Below are 21,523 nucleotides of genomic sequence, written 5' to 3' on the forward strand. Positions count from 1 at the left end.
ATAAAATGTGTGTATATAAAATATCCATGTATAAAAACATGTCTTTGCGCAGTGCAGTGTAGTGCAATTTCATCAGGTCAGTACGCCTTCTCCTGTTTAAAGTCTTCTCATTGGCACTTGGTGAAGTTGGTCAAGTTTTTCTCAGACTGGAAGAGGCCGTCTGACCTAGCTTATCTGGGATTCCACTGAAACAAAACGTCAAGGATCGTGAAGAAGCCTTTCTAGCTACGACGACATCGTGCGTCGAAATCGGGGGTCGGGGGAGGGGCAACACGTCTATCTGAAGTCGAGGTGCACTGTAAAAAAGTAAAACGTTGAATCAATTCACAAAAGTTCTGTAATTTGTTTCATTAAAAAAGTCGTTTTTATCAAATTACATTTTAAGTTGAGAAAACTCTAAATTTTAAATCATTTTAAATGTAACAAATTACAGAAGTTTTGTTAATTGATTCAATGCTTTCACTTTTTACAGTGTGTACAGTCAGTGGCGGAGAGCAGAGTCGGCTAATATACAGCAGAAGTGTGAATCTCCTGTAAAATACACATCTATTTCTTGATTCTCACGTACATATTTTTAGCTTCCAACACATCAAATGTCTGACTTTCTTTGGGCTTTTTGGAGGGAATTTTTTTTTTTGTTACCATCTGTTCATTTGGTTTCTGGGAAACAAACAATTACCGCAAAAAAAAAAGAAAAAAAAAATTGTCTTTCATCCAAGTTATTTAAACAACAATGATTAAATCAGGGCAAAAAAGATAGTAGGAATAAACTACACATAACTAATAATAATTGGGGGGAAATACAGGTAAAATCTAATCATTTGCTTTTTTTTCATCATACGAAAAGAGATAACACACGTGACTAACCTGACCATGTCGTTTCTACACACCAAAGGTCGAAATAAAAAAAAAAAAAAAAAAAAAATCAGCGTTTTTTTCCTCTATATTCTATATTTCCAAACTGATTTACAATTTTTTAACGTTTTTATATCATATTTCATAACATTTAACCCTTTAACACCTGAGGCGTTATCGGTAACGCTAAAACACAAAATCTTTAACGTACCGTAACTTTTCAACCATTAATACGATCAGCCTCATTCTATCGTCAATCTGCTGGAATGACGTTGATCGTGTTAACGGTTGAAAAGTTGCAGTAAATCAAAAATGTGTTAAAGGGTTAAACCCAAACTCGATTATCTATTTAGGACTTGGCTTGTATTTCAGGCCTTTTTAAAAGGTTAAATATTTTTTAAATTCACACTACACACACTCCTATATATAAATCGGTATGTAGGCGACCAACAGCATCCATGCTTTGCTTGGATTTGATTATGAATTTTATATATATATAAATTGCTTTCATATATAATTTTTTTTCGGGGGATCAAGCTCTCAGAAGACGGGGTGTCTCCTGAAAGTGGGCGTCGACGGAGAGAGAAAGAAGGTAGTGATTGTTGGGTTTTACAATCTCGACGTTGGTTTCCTACATAAAAAACAATGAACATCAGTCAGACTGCCGGCGATCATTTTCAAAACGGCAACCATTCACATCAAGTTGTTGTAAACAATCTCTTTAAGAACATCAGTTGCCATTAGGAAACAAAAAAAAAAAATGTGCCTTCACCGCGACTCACTGAGACCGAAAATATTAAATGCTGTTGTTCCTCTGATTGCACAACACGACGGCAACTCACCTCTGAAAACTATTCTATTTGATGGACTTTTCCTTTTTTTTTGTCTTCAAGGTGCATTGAAAGAATAAGAGCATGACATATATTTCAGTACATCATCTCTAGAAAAATGTTGCTTTTTTTGGAATATTAAAACGGAACTCTTTGTAGCACGTGGTGTGACAACCGTACGAGGAATCCGTTGTGGATTCGCTGGATGGACAACCTGTGAACGAAATGAGTTCAAACGCGGATTTCCACTGACAGAAACAAACCATCGTGGTTCAGCGTGGAAGAAGGCAACATTTGTCCCTTAAACAGATTGACCCCCCACGCAATTGTAGCTTAGTATACAAACACTTATCTGTAGTCATCACACTTTGCTGAAGCAACACATTATCTGAAGTATCAGAATCCAATTTACAATTTTTTTTGTTCCTTATTTTGCTGTGAGCGGAAAACCTTGAAAAAAAAAAAAAAGAAGGTGTCTAACCTGCGTAATATATTCGGTTTGTTCTACTAAACAGTTTGTGTATTGACACTGTGTTTGAAAAGAAGAAGGCGAAGCCCCTTTGCTGGCCTGGAGGAAGCAGCACCGACAACTCCACCAAAAAAAGGGAAGCTGCTAGCGTCGCCTCCTCCTCGGTGAAAGCGTCCGCCTCGCTGTGGCTCCGGGCGAGGAGCGGCTCGTCTCGCGGACCGTCGGCGAGGGGGCCGGATTAGTCGATGAATCTCTGACAGGCTTTTTTCCAGCGACAGGCTGTGCACCACATGTCTCTCTTCTCCATGCCGTACACCTTTCGGCACTTCTTAGCCTCCCCGCGGGGTTTCCTTGGTAACAGCAGATGTGACAGTGTAAGGACATGCACAAAGACAGCCAGACGCCCACATACACACACAAAAAAAACTTGTATGTACAACACACTCCAAATCTGTAGGAGAGCATACAGGTGGCAGGTCGGACAGCCTTAAAAACAATAACATGTCAATGTTCTTATGGCTTTGGTGTCACAATTTAGATCCTATGCTTCCTTTTTCCTTAAATTTATGCTTTATATACAATATGCTTCCATTTAGCTTTCATTAAGAACGCAGCAGGACACAACCAGCTGACTGACAGCTGCCTGATTGATATAATCAGCATATTTCTGCTGCTCCAGCTCGCCCACACAACATCAGCTTCACCTCTGTTCCTCCCTCACTGTTGCACAGGGGCGAGATGTTACCCCGCTCTGCAATTTGGCCACTCACTCAGCACTTCTGGGTAAAAGAAGAAGCTCTGAGAGTGAGGTGACAGGCTGGTCGCCAATCATCCTTACACTCCCAATATTATTCCGGATTACTGCATTACTTCCACATTTTCGCACAACATGGGGGGAAAAAAACTTCTATTTTAGCGATAGTCCAGAAATTTTACACACATGCCACAAGGTAAGGCTTTAATCAAAACTGAAGTTTTGTTGACCTTTGACCCCAGAAAGAGGCTGTCATCTATAATTAAGATAAAATATTATAATAATCTTTAGTACAAGTTACAAATCTAAAATCCTCAAAAGGATTTTGATCTCCCAACTCATTTAGTACAACTTGGGAGCTTATTCTGAAAAAATGTTGGTTTGAAAGTTTGTAGATTTTGAGCGGCGTCATTGTGACAAGCTCAGAAAAGTTCCTCGAACATTTTTTTACTGGAATATTGAGAACATTTAATCATTAGCTCAAGCTGAATGAAACAACATAATATGAACATGTTAGGAATGTGAGCGTGATTAACAACATAAAGAAGAAAGAAAAAGACCTCTGTTGCCAAGGAAATCCAAAAGTTTACTTTTGCTGATACTTCAAAAAATTACATTGAGATGTTCATCACCATCAGGTGACCAAAAACCAGAATGGTTGCTATGGAGATAAACCAAAAGAAAAGATGCCATTTTGGAAAAAAAAAATTAAGTATTATGTTGTCAAATGCAGCTTTGACCAGGGTTGCAGAGGCAGAAGGGGACATACCTGGTTCCTGATGTCGATTTAGGAGCCGGCATGTTTAAAGCTTGGTTCTTGACAGGGGTGTGTGGGGTGACTGATGGCTGCCGCTTTTCCCCCACACCAACAGGTCGAACGTGAGTCACAGGCCCCTGCAGGAGGGCAGAGACCACTCCCTTTTAGTATTGAAAATGAACATTGTCTCAGGACATTAGAAAGAGAACACACATAGGTTATTATAATATAGGACCATCTTTGAGCATTTTGGTGGTCCTGTGACTATAGACGAATCTTCTGTTAGTAAGTTTAAAGTGAATCCAAATTGAGAAAATTGCTTGAATAAAAAGCCCAGAGGGGCATCTTTTACTGTTTGAGGGAAAGTGGATTTCAAATTCCAGTTTCACTTTTATATGATTTGGTTTCAACAGTGGCTGACGCCACTGTTGAAACCAAATCATATAAAAGTGAAACTGGAATTTGCTACAGATGGATTTTTGACAAATAATCAAAGCTTCATAGAGAAATCTATGACAGTTTCAATGAAATCTCAAGACTACTGAGGCATTTTAGACAGAAACTTGCAACCTAGAGTGATAAATCTTGGTCTGGATGACAGTTTGTGGGTCCCCAAAACAAGAAAAACCCAAAATAGTCAAAGAAAACATGCAGTAATAGCTGTAGGCATAACATTCGACTGCCCTGATGGGTCTTCTGATGAAGTCTGCCTCTAATTTTTAAAGTAAAAATATAAAGGTTTGGCACTTGTGTTGGATGAGTTAAATTTCTTTGTCACAAATTAATATTTTTATGTCAACAAATCTTCCTAATAGACCCTTTTCACTATGACGTCAGACAAAATGGCGACAGGGGAGAAAATGTGAATAGTCATTTCCAGTTTTCGGGTTTAGAACGGCAAAGCTGACAGCTGAACGGGTGTTTGACACAATTTTACATCAATATTAAAAGGTAATCTTATCAATTTCAACAAAAAATGTGCAGTATTTGTTTTATGAAAGTCATGCCAAACTGTATTTTCATTTCCTGTCTTCGATTGTTCACAAATCAAAATATAAATTTGAATAATCCTTCAATATTTGAGGTTCTATTGAAAATATTGACCTTTCATTTGAGCAGATATTATTCTAACAGGTTCTATTTTACTCTTAACTGCTCCCAAGGCTAAATATAGTTGTTGCAATAAGAGGTATTTGTTGTTTTGTGGGGCATTTTAAGGGGTAATTGTAAAAATAGGAATGCTTTTAATAGGAATATTTTTTGACAGTTTCAAATTATTTTTATCCTTGTTTACCTTTATTATCCTGGAGGCATCAGAGATGATTATGAACAACAGCAAAGTAGAGCTACATCAGAAAATAACCCAACAGTAATTTGCTTTTCTTTATTGTAAGACACGTAGAAATTGTCTTACTTTAGCTCTGTTTTTAGTGACTTTAACTGGGAAGAAAATATCTTCTGCAGCTCTACATCTCTTCTCTGACATGGAAAGTGTTAGCATAAATTAGAAGAAAATCTTAATTACCTTCATAATCAAACAAGCAGCATTCAATGAAGTACATGTAACCTTCGTCTAACTATGAACAGGTTGTAAAAGTAAAATAATCCACACTCGTTTAACATCATTCATATGATTTTGGGGAAGCAGCTGTGCTGCTTTCTGCAGGCAGCATTCCTGACACTTGTACTCTGATTTGTGAACGATCTAAGAGGGGAAACGAATACAACCAGGTAGGACATTTCTAAAATAAATATTGTACAAATTTCAGTTACCTTTCATTATTTATGTAAATTCGTTTAAACAGCATTCAGCTTTTCCGTTCTAAACCATTGACATAATATATAAACCAGAAGTCACTCTGCATACTTGTTGTTTTGTGTGACTATAACTGAAATTGGACTTTTTGTCAAATTTTGACAATTTTTATGTCTGATTTGAACCATGTTTGTAGAAAAAAAAGAACGGTCTATTTTCTCCTGGGTGTGCCAAGAGTCCAAACTAATGAAGGGTAAGAAGGGTTTTTGTTCATTCTTTAACAGTAAATTATAAATAAACCAGTGTATTCTTCTATATGTGTGTGAATGTGGTTTAGTTTGAGCAATCAGAACATTTCAACCCCATTCAAATGTAAAGTTTCCGATGCACCACCTCTCTGTTTTCACTGGATCTTGTATGCAAATAAATACGAGAAGCCAAGAGCATGAAGCCAAAAAAGTTGCAAGTGGAAACAGGATGGGAGGAATATAAAAAAAAAAAAAAATCAGAAGAAAAGGCTGTGAGACATTGCCTCACTCACCGATACTCCTTTAAAAATGTAAGGAGGGGACTGCCACGACACACTGATGCCATTCTCTGTTCCAGTTCCAGGCCCGATTCCATTACCATTGCCTATCCCAGCCAGCTCAGGACCCACTGGGATACTCACTGGAGCGGTGGCCTGGAACATGGACATCCACCCCACACAGGTGAAACAAAGAAGAACAGGAAATGCTCAGAGAGAAACAGACCAGAGGAAACGGCTTCTCCAGTTGCTACGGAAAACATTTATTTGCCTTGAATCGGAAATAATTATTTAAATCTTCTTTAAGAAGTAGAATAGATACAGGATACTACACTGAGAAAATGAAATGGAACAACTTAAACTGTGGAGTTCCCTACAAGAAAAGCATCAAATGTGTATTTTTTGCTATCATATCAACTGGACTTCAACACTGAATATTCAAAAACTGTTATTAAAACTTCCTTTTTCAGCTGAGAGTAATCTAACTTGACCTCCAAGTGTGTAAATACATGAAATCATGAACTTGTGCACCAAAAAAGAGAAGGAAAACAGTGTGCATGCAGAAAAAGGAGGAAGGAGGCGCTATGAGTCATAGGTCAAGCTACCACTGATTTGCTCCTGTTTACTGAGTTTAGAGGTGAATGATGGAGGCCGATATTGAGGAGTTTCAGTGTGTTTGTTGATACACAGCCCAGCGCAAAGCTTACTTATTTTGTTTTTCTTCCTTTTTTCCCAGAATTAAACATTCTGAGTCCATCTACAGCCTCGTCTAACTTGAACATTACCAAAGAAAAGACATTTCTGGATGCTTTATCTTTAAAGTCTATGCAAACATTTGATTCAATAGTTGTTTTGGCTGCCAGTATGTTTGTGAAAAAGCTTCTACAGCCATATCTTTGTTATTTGATTTTCTTTGATTTGCCAAATTTCTATATTTTAAAAGTTTTAAAGATAAATCGCAAAAGGCACAATAAATAATGCAGTCAACTGAAATTCTTCGCCCCCTATGATCATAACATCATAACAAGACATGAATCAACATGCACTAGACCAGATGTGTTCGTCGGCGAGGCTTGAATTACCTGGTAGGCATGGTCAGTGCGGATGTGGCAGAGTGTGGAGGGGGCCGATTGACTGAGCAGCGAGGGGGCGTGACTCTGAAAGCCGTTCATGCTAATGTGCTCGGAGTGGGAGGCGTCGCTGAGCGGTGACGGAAAGATGGGGGGAGGGCCGGTGGTGGTGGGGGAGGTGGGCGTGAGGCTAGACAAGCCCTCTGTTAGGCTGTCCATGTTGACTTCAATCTCTGTGTAGTAAAAGTCTTCCTCTCCGTCACTGTAGTCTGAGTCTGTGTTTCGCCTGCAACAGACACGCGGAGAAGAAAAATGTCTTGATGATTTCGCATAAACATTCTTTCCATTTTAATTATTGATTTAATACTTAAATACATACATATGCATATACACACACACACACATATATATATATATATATATATACACACACACATATACATCTATGTGTAAATATATATATATATATATATACACATACACATATATATATATATATACACACATAAATGTATACATCTATGTGTAAATCTCTCTCTCTCTCTATATATATAGATTTACACATACATGTATACATATATATATATATACACACATATATATGTATACATATATGCATATATTTATATACACATATATGTATTTATATATATATATACTGTATATATTTACACATAGATGTATACATATATGTGTGTATACAAAGTATATAATAAAACATGAATGTTTGATTATCAACAGCTCTGAAATTAAACTTAAAAATATAAAATAATTGTTTGTCCCAACAGCAGGAGGCAGTAAAATGCTGTTTCCTAAATCCTTAGGTTTACAGTCAGAGGAGTGAAGAGTAAAAGCTTTGGGTGGACCCCATATGACATTAAATTGAAGTAAAACTTGTTCTTCTCATGCACTTTAGTAACACATCAAAGCAGCAAAAACATTTAATTAGAAAAGCAATTTCTCAACAGATATATTTGGATCAAAGATAAATTACCAGTGTGATTATACGCTCATAAACTTTGTTAAAGTTTGACTTTTTTTTACTGTCAAGGCAACAATAGTCAATTGTCAACATTTTTTTTTCTTTTTCAGCTGTGTGTGTTTAGTGTAATTTGACATTCAGATAAAAATGAAGATAAATCACACTGACATTATTAAAATTTAAATTAAGACATTAAGGACAAAATCCATGAAAAATCATTAATAAAAAACCTAATGAAAGTACTACAATCTTAAGTATTACATCTTTGTGTTTTTTAATTGTGTGCAAAAGCCTCAAACTCACTCAGATTATGACTAATCTGGAATTTAAACGTCAACTAAACTGTAATCCAGAAACTATGATGTGTTTTGACATATCTTTTTGAGGAATTCATTTTATGAAAAATGCCAGTTACACATCTTTGAGGTTTAACTCTGATTAAACCTCAAAAACGAACTAATTTGGTCCACTTTTTCTTTTACTTCATGTTGTGTTTTTAATGCTAGTTGTTCATCTTTGAGATTCTGTCGGAAATAACAACAAAATCCATTTAATTTCCATGCTACAGTTTCAAAGTTTATGGGTCATTTATCAAAAGAGGATATATTATGTTTACTGAAATCTATCAGATGCTCTGGACATGAATAGCAATGTTGTGGTAGAAAGTGAATGTGGACCTGTACCCATGACACAATAACTTATGTAACCGCTGCCTTTATTTGTTGAAGGTAAAGTGGACAGCTTCAAGAGTGGAGTGAGTCACTCTTCCTGTTTGACAAAATTTCAACTGCAAAGACCGTGGAGACCGCAGAGACACTTTCAAAGTAAAACCATCCCAGCCTGCAGTCCTGTGAGACATCAGCAGATTTGATGATGAAATTAGCAAAACTGATTTTGAAACAACACACAGAAAAGAAAAAGAGAACTTTTATGCTACGACTGTGTCTCAGTGAAGACACAATTAGTGCAACTCATAAAGATTGCATTACAGTCTGGCAGTGCATGTGTAGGAATCTAGCAAGCAGAAAAAAAACCCTACAGTGGAAAATGAACACAACTTCACACAGGCGATGAGAAAAGAAACATTAACTAAAAAGGTCAGAATTGACAATTCAGTTCATTTTATGAAAGATATGATTGTATTGCTAACAACTGGTCAAACTGATTAGATAAGAGAAGACACGGCGCTCTATTGGTGTAATGGTTAACATCTTACCCCAAGTGGACGGTGCGAATGTGTCGCTGGATCCCTGAGGAGGTGCTGAGTACCTTTTCACAGTTTTTCCACAAGCATTTAAACATCACTTTCATGGAGTTCTGAAAAACATATTTAACATGAGATAAAAGTGTAGCAAAGGTTTAAGAAAGAAAAACACAAGTATAAAACTATAGTTGTCAACAATTAAATTACAGCACATTCCCGGTATTGCATTACAGGGAACATAGATCTTATGACAGTCGCCTGTTTGAATCTTACTTATATAAAAATGAGCTAAAAAGATGAAGGCTAAACCGTTCTGTTCTGTTCACTCCTACAGTTTTAAGTTGGTGTGTAGATCGATGGGACTGGAAAAAGTTTGATCATGGGGCATATGCTGAGGGCTCCAAACTTATAAACAATGTTATGCAAGGCCTCTCCGCTAAAATGAATTCAAATTCTCCTAAAACCCGATTGAGAACAAGACAGCCTCGCTTCAAGCTGCAAACGGATGATAGATGGAATCCATGTGGTTTTATTTCAAATCATTTTCTTTTCCACATGTCGGGGGCTGGCAGCTGTCTCTTGAGCAGGCAGGGGCCTGCGTTACTGCTAATGAAAGAGAGTGGGAGTGAACTTTCATTACTCTCAAACAGCCCCTGGAGAGTGAAAAGAAAAAGGCAAGAAGAGGAAGAAGAAATGCAAGAAAACAGACAACGTATACAAACACAAGACGCCTTCAGTCCCTGTAATAATCACAAATCAGTTAAGTAATTGTTTTTCCATGCCTCGCTGCTTGCTCAAAAGCAAAAACCCCCCAATTTAAGAGTGAGCTGTTCATGCATGGTTCAAACCTCTACAGTAGAATAGCTCATGCCTGGCTTGTTGTTCCCAACTTTTTGAAATAACTAAAATAAAGAAAAAAAATGCTTTTATGTGTACTTTTTCTAAATCATTTTCTTGTATCTGACTGTATAACAATGCTAAGCTTGATTCCACCTGCTGCAGCCTGAACTTACATTCTCCTTTCCTCCCTGACCTGACTCGACTCATTTCCTTCAATCCTTCAGGATCTTTCTGCCTATATCCCTAAAATAAATAAAAACATAACCTGACATTTAAACCTTCAGTTTTGAATCATCTTTATGGTAAATAAATGCAGCAAAGCCAAGATTTCACTGTTATTTTTCCCTTCTATTATAATAACAAAATGAGTAGACAACATTCACATTCACCTTCCGCTTGCGAGGTATGGGGTCCTCAAACATGAAGTGCGTGCTCTCAGTGGCATCCTCGCTGACATCATCACTTTGGGACGAGAGCAGGAAGCTCTTGTTGTTATCGTTGGACAGTGGTGGGGAAGGCGTCGACGGCACCGATTGGTCGCTGGCATCCCAGCTCCAGTTGCCACTGGTTGAGCTGCTGTAGCTGGTAGATAGCACCTCTTTCCACGTTTTATTGGCTGGATCTGAGACTGCAGTCAAAATAAAACCTACAGTTAAAATGGAATTCCATGAAAAGAGATTTTTTAGAAAATACAGCTTTAAGAGTAGGGCTGGGTATAAGAAATTCCAGAAACAATTCGAGTTTTACTTTAAAGGTACAAAGCTTAAAATAAAAATTGTATTTATTTGAAGACAATACCAAAATTTAAAAAAACATTTATAAATCAATTATTTAAATACATAAATACCATTAAATTGTATTTATACGGATATACAGTCAAAAGTATGACAAAGATCTTAAAATAAATACTAGATAATATTTTGATCTGACTTTACTAAATTGATCAATAAGACATAAAGTGATTTGAAGCTATCTAAGACAATATTTATCAAAATCCTTAAAGCCTGCCTTTGGGCTTTGATTAATTCTCTGTTGTGTAAGAGGCAGTGCAATCTATCAGCAAAAATAGAAAATGCAACCACGCTGGAATGTGAGAGCATCTATTGTTGTTTATCTGCCGTCTGTCTGGTCCCTGTTCTTCTCTTTGCTAACTGTGACTCCATTCCAGGTCGTGTTCTGCCAATGCTGGATGGAGATTCACAGCTCTGGAGACGTTTAAGGCTGTGTAGTGTGCTGACACACTCGCCGTGCAGCTTCAATGTGTGGTAATTTTAAAAGAAAAAAAAAAAACACATGACACTGACAAGTGCAGTGGACTGAGGCCCAAGAGTCAGCAGTAACACACATCACACTTGTTTAAACACACGAGAAGATGACACATAGTCATTTTAGGCTGAAATGAAACAGGTGAACACAAAGTCAACTTGATTTTTTTATTCTAAAATGAAGTTTACTTGGGTATGTTGGTTAGCTATTTTGGCTTTGTTCTTCCCATGGACATAAAAGATCAAACATAGGCAGCTGAGTGGAATCAGCCACCTAGCATGGGAATACTGGCCAGAAAGGGTTGTTTCATCTCACCCTCTAACCCAAAGCCAATATACTGCAGCTTTGTCATTAAATCCATTGTTGGCTTGCAACTACATAGAGGATTTCTTCCCTTTGAGCCCTCCTGTTCTGTCTTTAGATTACTGAAGAGCAGCAAAGAGGAACTTTTCTAACCTATTGATTTAAATAAAGTTTGTATTGAAGTTGCCAGATTCCTACATTTTTAAAATCTGCATTAAAAAGTGAAACAAGTGTGTTTTTAACAGTTATAGATGTGTTCACCTGTACTACTTGGTGTTATGTAACCACATCTAAAGCACAGGACTTTGACCGTCTAGGCCGTTGGCATGGCAATAGCAGCCAAAGCCACTAGTGTGGACACAGCAAAAAGAGCAGTGATTATAGAGTCGAGCTTTAATAACCGGTAGTCAGAGTTGGGTTTAGGTGAACGTGTAAGACGTAGGGATAGAGTTCGGCATGACTCTTCCACTAGATAAATACAGGTTAACACACGAATGACTCATCAGCCGAGAGGTGTCGAGGCGCACTCGCATCAAGGGATTTGCAATGAGTTATCTCCGCCAGTTTGCACAGCTGAGGATAACACTGCACGATTTAAAGTAAACGTTTTCTGATTTGTTTAATACAGTGGGGGAATCTGTATTTTATGGAGCGGCGTTCAGTGCTGTTACCTGTGGGCGCAGAGGAGGGGTAGAGCACCAGAGGGGATGTGGAGAGTGACGTCAGGACAGTGGCAGCCATCACCTCTTTATCAGCGTGACCTGAAGGTTTCCTGAAAAGCACACATTTATAGAGCGCACGGTTATCTACCGGCAAACAACATGTGTTGCTCTGCTTGCTTAACTGTGCATCAAACTGATGGGACAGGATTCAAAACAAAGCCCGGCCTTGTCTTTGGTAAGAGTTACACAAGTCCGCAGCTCTACCAAAGTATCAACAATGGCGACATTTCAACGGATGCAGCAAACGCATCAAGAACGCCGCCGGAGAGCAGAAAGATAAACAAGTTAATGCATGATAAGTCTTGAACTGTTGTCTGCTTGTGGGCGTGCTGCTTAAGAGAATATAATGGAAATGTGATGGATAGACTGGCCTCTGGAGAGAGAGTGTTTTTGGTGGCTTCTGCTCTGTTTATAAAACCTTGCTTAAGAGCAAAAGAAAGATGCCTTCTCCTCCCTTCCACTGTGAACGCCCCATGCTAAGCAGTCCACCCTCATCTTAAATCTTATTTATATTGCTCCCTTGAAAGGAAACTCCACACATAAACTCAGCGAACATTTACTAAAAAAGCTGCACGCACAGTAAGACAAAAGAGTGTACTTTGGCATTCAGAGATCTAATAAAAAAAATTGAATTTCCATTAAGCTTTTGCCGCAGATCAGTCAAAAACCTTTAGGAAATGTACGCCTTTGATCTCGGCACTCTGGAAAACAAACATTTCGGAATTTTTTTTTAAGCCAAGCAAAGTCCCCGTCATCACAATTGTGCCATTAATTGTGCGAAAAGTTAAATCCAGAGATGTGAGTACCAATAAATGTTATGTGTGTAATGGATACTTATGAAAAAGTACTAGTTTTCAATTAAAAGGAAAAATTTGATCCTTCAAAAATTCCTTATCCCACCCCCAGACTTCTCCACTTTACAACTAGAGTACCGGTAAACTGGTTTGAGGCATTCTCTAAGCCAAGCCCTAAGCTCTGGCAGAGATCTACAGTAAGTCTAGATGCACACACATACTCTTCATTTAAAAACTTTACTCCAGGCTTTTAAAATCCCACTCAGAAGTGTGCTTTAAACCAGCAAGCCTTATTGTATCTGCAGCAGCATTTCAAAATAAATGTATGTTCTGTAACATTACACAGAAGAATAGGCTTCAACTGAGACTTGTGACCACCTTTCAGAGACTTGTCAGCTGCACAAAACATTTGTTTATATGTGTAAGATGTGAAGAAAATGCAGGCTGCTAGCAAAAACAACCTATAGAATCCATACAAGAAAAATGCAAAATCCTAGAATCCATGAAAGCAGGTGCTACAAAGACAGACAAACACACGCAAACAGAGATAAAGAGATTACAAGATTAGTCATGTTCCGTTTCAGTCATTAGCCGTGTTTTCAGCTCTAATCAGGGACAATTAAGGTTATTTGCCTGTTTCTCAATAGTGTTTATGGGCTATTTATACTTTATTACCAAAATGAAGAACATGTTACGACCGATTCAGTAAAGTTAAGTGTGTATGACATAGATAGTGAGGAGGATACTTTTGATTCTAACTTTATATCTCACTAGCACCCCTTCAAAATAATGACAAATGCCCTTGATTTCCTCACATTGAACGCTTTCCTTCCTCTATTTTCTTGGAAAACCAGTACCCTCTTCCATCAACAAGGTTTTACTACATTTCGTGCAGCATCGTGGAAGTAGGGCTGGAAACCACTGGGTACCTCGCGATGCGATAGGCGATACTGTGATAATAGATAAAAAATAATCTCTATTAACTCGCATTATATAGCACAACACATATTTTTTGGGAAAATATATTCCTATTTATTGTTTAGCTAGAACACCATCATAACTAAAAGAGTTGCATTACCAGTTACAATTACAATAATAGATGCCAATTACAGCCTCTTCAAACAGAAATAAAAGATCGATACTTGGTGAGAACCCATAGAGAATCAATCGCAGGACTAAATATTGCAATATAATCGCAATATTGATATTTTGGCACACCCCTACGTGAAAGTATCCACAGAAAAAACATGACAAAAAAAGTGTACGTGCACTCCAAAAACAAACAATAAAAAATTCATAGATAAAAGTTATGTTTTGTTGCTTAGCAACACACAAATAAAGAAGACGGAGAGCCTAAAACAGTCATCCTGCTGGGGTCTTGCCACTTTCATCAACCCATTTAGCCTTTTAAATTAAGGGGAAAAGGTACGGAAAAATACCTCAATGTTTTATTTAGCAGTTATTTAATTTGGGCATACCTTCGTTTAGTATCAAGAAAGATAAAAATGGTGAGCAGAGCTTGTCGTCAACAAAGGTGGTCTGTTTGTGGTGACGGCCCGCGTGTTTACAGAAGTGGCGGAACTGGGTTTTTGGTTTTTGGCATTCCAAATCTGGAGATGTGGAATGTGAAAGCACTCCAGTCTCTCCCTGATGTATTTACAGCAGGAGGTAAATTTAACGAGTGCATGATAAACATGACGCTTTAACATGTGTTGGCACATGCACGCTCTTGTGTGTCAACGACTGCGTTTAATGAGGTGCAGTTAAACCATTTATACTTGCAGCTGTTAAACTTACAAGTAACCCCGATGACAAATGTGCTTTATGAGACAGGTACTTTACCTTAAAGTTGGAAGTGTTAATCCTAATTTAGTGTGTCTAAATCATCTGACACATTTAAGTGCACGCACAAACCCCTCGGTCTCAGTCTCGAACGCACTCAACAGACACTCTCTTACCTTCCTTCCTTCCTCAATTTGCTTTGGCCTTGGCTGGGCCAAGAACACTCCCCTCTGGCAGCAGTGCGACATATGAACTAGCTAAAGTCAACAAGCCAGGCCCGGGCAAATACAGACTTCTGCTTTGAGCCAAGCCAAGAAGCAAGTAGCAACAACAAGCTCGGGGAGCACAAAATGGGAACGTGAGCATGTGTATATCTGTGTACCATGTGCAGGCCATGTATCGCAATGAATGCAGTTCAATCCAAAGAGTATCAGGTGACAACGAATCAACTACAGAAAGAAAAGCAAGAATCTGAAGGATAACGTTTTAGTAACGATATCTGCAGTGGGCATCAGTTAAGCTGTAAAGATGATCTGCAGCAATTGAACAAACATGGAACCTCCTGACATCTCTGACTAGCAGCAATAAAGACTTCTATGTAACTAATATATGATTTCTAAAATATTCTTAGGCCTGCCATCTGCTTTTATTTTAGCCATTGTGTCTCCCTGTGGGGATTTGGTTATCCGACTTCCCTTTTTGGCAGATGTGATACATGTGGCTTTCTGCTTAACAGCAGCATTTTAAACTAAAATATTAAATAAATTCCTGAGCATAAAAGATTGTGGATGATGAGAACCCAATTGTTTGAGACTAACCTTTTTGGGTCTATTTCTTCACCTTTTCAAAAAAAAAAAAAACAATTCACTTGATTTTAAAGTTGCATGGAAACTCTAAGCCCTTCAAAAAAATATTTATTGTTGAATTTTGTTAGTATTTAAGCTAAATAATAGTGTGGGAAAGACTTTCTCTGAAAATTCCCTGGTCTTATCAACAGTTTCTACAAATAATAACATACTATCGTATCACATCATTGGTGTCTCTGATGGATGTTTCTTATCCAAATATTTTTTACTTTTAACACGAGGAAATCATCTGAAATAGAGTAAAAAGGGTTCTAAATATTGTATTTATGTTATAAGCTTTTGAAACAATGTCCTTCATTACTGCTACATTATGAAGTTTATTATGAAGCTAAGATCCATTTCTATGGATGCCAACGCTTCTCCACCTTTAATTAGGCAAGTACACTGAGATGATGCTCAAATGTTGAGTGACAGTTCAGGAGATCGGTAGCAGATCCACTGCTTCCTCTTTGAGAAAAAATTGCTTTCAGCCTTTTTCTTGCTCCAGGCGGTTTGCTTTCATCAGATGTAAAATTTCTGTTTTGCAACCCTTTTATGGATTTTGACCCATTTTTGTTGGCAAAGTTACTTTTCACAAGTAAATGCATCCTGTGGTTTTCTGTCAGCTTTTGTACACATCTAAACCCAAAGATGTGCTCAAGATTATTTTATATATCATTATTATAGACCCTATATGGCCAAATCTCAACAGTAACAATCCCTTGATTTAAATGATATTAAAGTACTTCAATCTTGTTCCAGTTCTTTGTTAATTTTCAGTTAGTCCTAATGTTTTATATTATGGTACCCTGTCTGTACATCGTTTCATTAGATTTCATTATTGCTCTACGTTTCTCGTTTTGCCAATTTTTGTGAAAAAACTGACAAACTTTTCATCGCCAGATTTCTTTCAGCTATACGTTTCACAGGAAAGTTCTAAACACACAACAATCCATCAACTCTTCTTAAAACAATTTGTAATATGAGGAAATTTCCTCTTTAATCAGCAAATGTAAAGTACAGAACAGAGGCAGAGCAGTATGATAATAAACTGAAAAGGAACGTGTGTGATAAGGAAACTCTGTGAAGACTGAGGCCAACTGGATTGACCAGACTGTTGTTGAAGACTAAGACTAAGATTTGTAATTCCTTATGAGAGAGAAAGATCTGGTTTACAAATGAGTTGAAAGACATATTGGCAGCAAGAAGTCCTTCCTCAAGATTATTGTGGTTTTCTAAATTTTACTGAGTAAAAATACACCTGATTCTTTAAGTGAAATTAGTAAAATTGTCATTGCAAATTGCTTTATCACCATATATATATATATTTTTATTTAAGTTCCACTCCATTCATCTTTTAATCTATTGTAAAAGCATTTCCTGTGGTCTTTTAATCACGATTATGCAGCTTTTAGGCTAAAAAAAACAGTGTCATTTTCTTGGAAATAGTTTCTGCAGAGCGGCAGAAGTTCATCAGAAATTCCTCTCTGAATTAAGGGCTGGGCTGTTGGCATCTAATAACCCCCCCCCCAATTACTCTTAGTATTGTGCCATGACTTCAGTGTTACGTAATAGTCTGTATTCTTTATCGATCTACCTGTGATGTTTAAGGCAGTTGATAATGATTGACAGAAAGCCTTTTACCTCAGGCAGAACACAATCAGGATCTTATCTTTCCATCCCCACCATCAGCTTCCAAGAGTGATGTCTTAATCTTCTGTGTCATCTCTGTGAAGAAGTGTTTGATAAAATGACAATTGGGGTGTTCTAGAATACAGATATTGGAAGCAAGTGAAGTTGTTCGCTGCATGAATCTTTACAATTCTTTCATTATCATTCAGTCCTCCCACATGTCGCTCCTTACGTAAATCCCCAGGCTCTGAACCTCTCAGGGAGGGAGATACTGCTTGGCGGGAGCGGTGTCTCTTTAATGTGGGTTGTGACTGTAATGGCTATTCAGTCGGTGCACAAAAAGCCCTCTATTTTACACTCTTGATCCTAGAATGCAATCTGTGGCCTAGGGGCTAAGCACAAACAACAGCTTTGTTTGGGCAAAATAATTTGCAATACACATGAAGCAAAAAGACAAGATTCCCTGTGTGATGACTTTATTACAAATGCTGCATACTTGGATGTGACAGGTTCATGTTTAGTGTATATTGCCTAGTACACCAAGATATACACTCTGTAATAATGTAGTTGGTAAAACCACAGAAAAGCTAGGTTTGTTTTAATTTAATAAAGGAACATGTGGCAAATTACTCTACTTATTACAACTTGACTTGCATTGCCAAAAAAAGAAAAAGAAAGATCCTGTCATTCACGTCGCTGACTGCTGTAGGTTTGGAATATAACAAAGAAGAGAAGAAAAATAAATACAACGGTTTAGAAATGGCAGAGTGTTGAGAAGTGTGGTCAGATTTATGCAACAGTCATATTCCCCATTGTGTTCTTAACTTCCTATACTCCCACTTTTGTCCCGCTGCTGAAATTTGCCCCTTCACTACCACAAACCAAAGCAGGCTTTTGCCTTGTTTCCTGTGTTATTTGAAAGCAAAATGCTGCTTACTCCCGGGCAGCCAAATATCCGCAGGGCAGTCAGTACAAGTAGAAAAAAAAAAAAACTTCAGTGGTTAAATAAACAGACTTTTTTTCCTCTCAAGAAAAAGTGGGAAAGCAGGAGCTCAGAAAAAAAAGCATCTGGTTGTTCAGTAGGAAGTTGCTATTATTTAGAGATAAGGTATTAGGAGCAGAGCTGCATAGTGGTGTAATTAATCTAGAAAATAGTCTAGATTAATATTGTTACACTAAAAATTTTAGATGTTCTATACTTGTTATTATCCACATCAGCTCTGGGGTTCTGTTCTCCATTCTCATTTACTTCATCTCTCCTTTCAATATTTATTATATTTAGTTGTCTGTGCTTCTTTTTGGTGCAGTGCTATTCACGTGTTGTTCCTCTTTCCCACTCTCCTTTGGGGGAGCGGAAAAGATTTCAGATTCCAAGTGGACCGTCTGTGCTCCTGTTCTTGGCTGTGGACTGGGCCTCTGGCTCGTCTTGGTTGTGGGCCTCGCCCCCACGTGTTCCCCAGTCCTATCTGGCTGAACTCTATTCAAATATGATGTTGTAGAGTAAGACAAGCCAATTCTTCTTTAATAGTCATGGAGGATCTCCTCTTCACGTGGGCATCCCTAAGGTTTCTTCTTTTTTTCCTGAATCAGGTGTGGGAGTTTTCCCCTTACCAGTAGGACGGTCTAAGGGCAGGGATAACCAGTTTTACTTTGTCTGTTTAGCTTAGTTCAGCAATTACCTATTGTTTATATTTTATGACCGACCTGCTTCTGTACAAATACTGGCATGAATCCCAATGAGGCAATTTTTTTTATATATATTGGGCCATATAAATAAAACTGAATTGAATTGGTGTGGTGGTTAAGACTGTCACCAAATGGCAAGAAGGCATTGGTTCAAATCCTCAATTTAGTCAATATGTTCCATGTTCTCTCTCTGAATGTGTGGGATTTCAACTGCTTTTCAAGCTCTCTATCACAGTTCAAAAACATGCTACTTCTGTTGATTGGTGACTCTAAAAAGTCTTGATGGTCCCCGAGGCTTACATGTTTTTATGTGGGCCTGGAACAGGTTGATGATCCATCAGTGATGTACCATGCCTCAACAGGTTCCAGTGACCATGTGACTCTACACGGGACCAGACAGTAAAACGGTTCATTGGGTAGATGGTATTGCTGAAGTAACAGCAAAATAATCAGACTTGTTGTCACAAACAGCCAGATGGCTGGATCCAAGTGCAGCAGGTTTATTTGGCACAGACAGAACAGCAGGCGTAAAGCACAGCTACAAGTCCACAAAGCTAAATCGGGGTCAGGCAGACAGGGGTCAAGCACGAGCATGAGGGCATCAGAGAACAACCAGAGTGGTCAGGGTCCAGGCGAGGGTCAGGGCAGGCAACAGAGGAAGCAGGGTCAGATGAAACAGAAGATCAGGTCAGGATGAGAATGCTCAATGATGCAGGCAGAGTGACACAAACAAGACTTCGCACTGAGCAGAGCTCAGACTACATACTCCTGGCGGAGATTACTGATGAGAACCATTGGTGGCAGTTCTGGGAGTAATAGTAGGGGCTGATAGGAAGTGAAGTGTGGAGAATCAGAAAGGGTTAGTTATGAGCAGGATTTTCCAGAGATGGTTCTCACTGACAGCGAGAAAGGGAGACAGGGGATCGATTCATGACACTTGCAACGGCTGAATAGTGATACATTTGTGATTTCATCATTTCCTTTCTCTAATCAAGATACAAGCATTAAGTAAAAAAAAAACTGTGGTTTGACTAATGTGGATACTTAAGCAGTGTAATGGAAGCTTTGTGTTTTCTTGTAGAACCAAAATCATCATAATTTATTGTGCAATACCTTTATGCTTTAGAAAAGCTATCATTTGTTTTTCTCATTTGGTATAACATCTTTTGACATTTATTGTGTGCAATTTGAATCCTGATTTATGCAGCCATATCATCGATCTCAACAATTCCTCCTGCAGAAAGGTCGAACAAACTATGTTAATGATAAGCCAAAGAGAACCAGTTGCATTGCTATGTGGTATTTTGACTTTTAGCTACATCAGAGTCAAGTTTCAGTTTATCCAGAAAAGACACAATTTGCTGCAATTGAACATCTGCAATTTGGAAGTTGTTTGCATTTCCTTCTTACCTGCCCTTTTTGTCTCTCTGTGGTTTATATTTGCCATGAGTTTATGTTGTAATTATGGTGATTAAAATACATGTTAGATACAATCTATAGGGAGTATTCTGTTGACTCCTGTCACTAAATGATTAAAAGTAGCTTGGTCAAAAGCAAGGAAACCTTCACTATGTCTTACAACTGAGAGCAGAAATTCTATTTCAATAAGAAACAACTACAGGATCAGTAACTTCACATCATAATGCTTGTATTAAAAACTTGTGTATCAGCGAGTTTTTGTGTTGCTTATCATTTATACTTGTTTTTTTTTTTTTTTGCATGTGTTAAGTTAGTAATTCCCACAGCAGCTTCTCTGTTGTTGATTGTCCTTTGTCCAATGGTTTCAGTGCTTTTTTGGTGAGATCTTTTTAGGTTTAAGTTTCTGCGGTCATTATCAAGGATTCAGTACACTTGCATCTAGTGGTCCCATATTTTTTAATTTAAGACAAAACCTAGTTTGGGTTTAAAATGAAGTCTGTAAGAAAACAACCAGAGTAAATTATATTAAAAAATGCAACAAAAAAAAGTAAACTAACACCATGGACAAGCATTAGGAGTAAGGTGTTTTGGACCTAATTTGTACTCCTTACGTTGATGAACAGATGATCAAATCAATAGTTCATTTGGGATTATTACACTGGTAGCAATCACCATCAAAGCAATGTAAATCCATTTTAAAAATCTTTTTTAAAAAAATATCTTCACAAGTTGTAAACAATGAATTAGGTAATCAAACAACTGTATATTTAAAAGTGTTGTACCTTTCTAACAGCAAGTGCATTCAATGCCTTTTAGTAGTCTGACAGTCAAGCTCAGAGTCTCTATTGACTCCTGCTCAGATTACTGAAACATGCAAGAATTACTTTCAAAAGTTGGATGTAAATCTCTGCCGGTTATTGAGTGATTTAAGTCTGGAATCCATACGCAATTGCCAAGTTTCCACCACGGACTGGCCTGCTTAGGCCTTTCCACAGTTGCATGTTGTTGGTCTGACAAATGATAGTCTAGTA

At 37.8% G+C, this 21,523-nt stretch overlaps 1 protein-coding gene across 3 annotated transcripts in view; it reads right to left on the reverse strand.

The window, feature by feature from the left end:
* The window catches only part of si:rp71-79p20.2 (zinc finger protein 704), a 33,630-nt gene continuing 12,107 nt past the window's right edge, over nt 1–21,523 (reverse strand). For 2 of the 3 annotated variants that reach the window (XM_024293180.2, XM_024293182.1), the window contains exons 3-9: nt 12,284–12,384; nt 10,433–10,671; nt 9,216–9,316; nt 7,030–7,303; nt 5,963–6,103; nt 3,678–3,802; nt 1–2,504 (exon numbers count right to left, since the gene is read on the reverse strand). In XM_024293180.2, coding sequence (XP_024148948.1) covers nt 2,393–2,504; nt 3,678–3,802; nt 5,963–6,103; nt 7,030–7,303; nt 9,216–9,316; nt 10,433–10,671; nt 12,284–12,384 — 1,093 coding nt within the window. In that variant the 3' untranslated portion in view covers nt 1–2,392. The remainder of the gene's footprint in view (nt 2,505–3,677; nt 3,803–5,962; nt 6,104–7,029; nt 7,304–9,215; nt 9,317–10,432; nt 10,672–12,283; nt 12,385–21,523) is intronic. The other variant, XM_024293181.2, reaches the window with a different exon arrangement.

The sequence above is a fragment of the Oryzias melastigma genome, linkage group LG7 (genome assembly GCF_002922805.2).
Source record: "Oryzias melastigma strain HK-1 linkage group LG7, ASM292280v2, whole genome shotgun sequence".
Lineage (NCBI taxonomy): Eukaryota > Metazoa > Chordata > Actinopteri > Beloniformes > Adrianichthyidae > Oryzias > Oryzias melastigma.